The 2,456-nt window shown below is 42.0% G+C and overlaps 1 protein-coding gene across 1 annotated transcript; it reads left to right on the top strand.

Moving 5' to 3' along the window:
• Positions 1–398: 398 nt before the first annotated feature.
• Positions 399–1,419, top strand: LOC139551903 (olfactory receptor 1M1-like). Its single transcript, XM_071363240.1, has one exon. The coding sequence runs from the start codon at positions 439–441 to the stop codon at positions 1,417–1,419; it is 981 nt and encodes a 326-aa protein (XP_071219341.1). The 5' UTR covers positions 399–438.
• Positions 1,420–2,456: the final 1,037 nt, after the last annotated feature.

Here is a 2,456-nt window from a genome sequence, read left to right on the forward strand (position 1 = left end):
CTCTGGATAAGAGCGTCTGCTAAATGACTTAAATGTAAAATGTAAAGTGTTGGTGCTGGTAGGCTAGTGGTTAGAGCATTGTGTGAGTAACCAAAAGGTTGCTTGATCAAATTCATGAGCTGACAAGGTAAAAAGCTGTTGTTCTCCCCTGAACAAGGCAGTTAACCCACTGTTCCTTGGTAGGCTGTCATTGTAAATAATACTTTGTTCATAACCTAACTTGCCTAGTTAAATTAAGGTAAAAAAAAAAAAAAAAAGTTGAATTAAGAATGCAGGATGTATCTGGTTGTTTAGTTTTTCATAGGGTCCTTATGATCCACACGTTGTTAAATCTCTCTCTCTCTTGTTCTCTCCTTTTAGGTTTTACGCATCAACTGAGCAAGCTTTTGTCTGTGCATGCATAGACCTGGAGCGCGGGTGTGCGGGACCAGCTCAGCCATGACATTCCTCCGCAGGTTGCAATGGAACGACTCCTCCGTTCTAATCCACCCCCAGGGGTTCTACATCATCGGCTTCACCTCCCTGCCCTTCGCCAACCTCTACTTCATCTTCCTCGCTTTCGTTTACGTGGTGTCGGTCGTGTTCAACACATTTCTGATCTATATAATAACGGTGGACCTTCGCCTCCACAATCCCAAGTATATGGCGGTTGGTAACCTAGCTGTGGTTGATCTGGTGCTGAATACTTGCATTATTCCCGGTATGCTAAAGGCGTTTCTTGCTAAGAACAATTTTGTGCCGTTTAATCTGTGTATGGTACAGATGTATGTGTATTATTCCTTCTTAAGTATGGAATCGTTCTCCATCGCCGTGCTCGCCTATGACCGTATGATCGCCATATGTTTCCCTCTGAGGCACGGCTCCATCAACACCATGACGAGTATGTCGTGTATTCTTGGTGTCATCTGGTGCTTCTGTCTTGGTATACCGATATTCAGCACATCCATTATGACCAGACTGTCCTACTGCGATTCCGTTAACGTCTACAGCTATTTCTGTGATTACGCACCAGTGTTTCGGCTGGCATGTAATGACAACACTCTGCAATGGGCTGTGGCTTCAGTTCTGAGCCTGGTTATCCTCCTCGGCCCACTGTCCTTCATCATTCTGTCATACATGAGTATTCTAATCGCTGTGTTCAGGATGAAAAGCGTTGAGAGTCGTGTGAAAGCGCTGGCCACCTGCACTGAGCACCTCATTCTAGTGGCGGTATTCTTCTTTCCGGTTCTGACTATTTTCATGGTCGGGTTATTAGCGCGCATCAAACCAGACCCTGACCTGCGCGTACTGAGCCTGTCGCTGGCCTCGTGCATCCCGCCCTGTCTCAACCCCATCGTCTACTCTCTGAAAACTAAAGAGATCAAGAACAAAGTGCTCACCATGTTCAGGAGAATTAAAGTTCAAGTAGTTAACGGTTGATCTTTACCATAGGTTGCTACATAGGTTGCTACGTGCGTGAAGTTACCATAAAATCAAATCAAATGTATTGGGCTGTCCATATCAAGGGGTAGAAATGGGGGGACATGCATATAACTCATACATAACTTATTTTGTCCTTTCAAAGTTTACATATCATGCACTTGGCGTGTCATTGCTTAAATTTGAGTTTATAATGAGCAAGCCACATTTTGAATCTATCATCCGTTTTACTCTCAACATTTTCATTGATTGTCATGATTGTGTCATGGTTATCCATCTGATGAAGAAGGCCTATCCACACGTACTGCCCCTTGTTAAACACAGAGGTATCACAGAAACTATTATCAATGATTTACATTTCCTTTTCAGCTTTTCTACACATTCTGAAATAACAACACATTTGCTCATCCTAATCCTATGTCATCAACCAAATGTAATCACTTGAAATAGGCTCTATAACCAACTGAATATTCCAAACATCTTCTAGTAATAAAGCAGAAAATCAAACACATACTGTATCTCTGTAATGTTTTCTTTTCTGAGTGCTTAAACAGGTTTAATAAGTCTACCTGGTTGATCCTGTTCTTTTGTCAATATGTCCTCAATATTTGTCACTATGTTTTTACCTGTTTAAGTCCTGATCTGTAAAGCTCACTGGACTGCAATATCTTCTATGAAAGATGGTAAAGAAATAAAGTGTATTATTATTATCATCATCATGCTTTGTGAAATACAAGCCTTGGCTCAAACTGCGGGGTTAGAAACAAGCTCATTTTAAGAGTATAGAACTGTAGCAGAATATGTGTTTCCTTTGGCATGTAACCACACTCCACGTAGTGGCGACCTGTCATTCAGGGAGGCATGTAACCACACTCCACGTAGTGGCGACCTGTCATTCAGGGAGGCATGTAACCACACTCCACGTAGTGGCGACCTGTCATTCAGGGAGGGGGTTGCCTGTTTTGCATGTTATTTTAGAATTAATACGTGTCTCATATCAGTTTGCAAACAATGTAAAAAAAAGTTTTGTTATTGAC

This window comes from Salvelinus alpinus, chromosome 24, assembly GCF_045679555.1.
Source record: "Salvelinus alpinus chromosome 24, SLU_Salpinus.1, whole genome shotgun sequence".
Taxonomy (NCBI): Eukaryota; Metazoa; Chordata; class Actinopteri; order Salmoniformes; family Salmonidae; genus Salvelinus; species Salvelinus alpinus.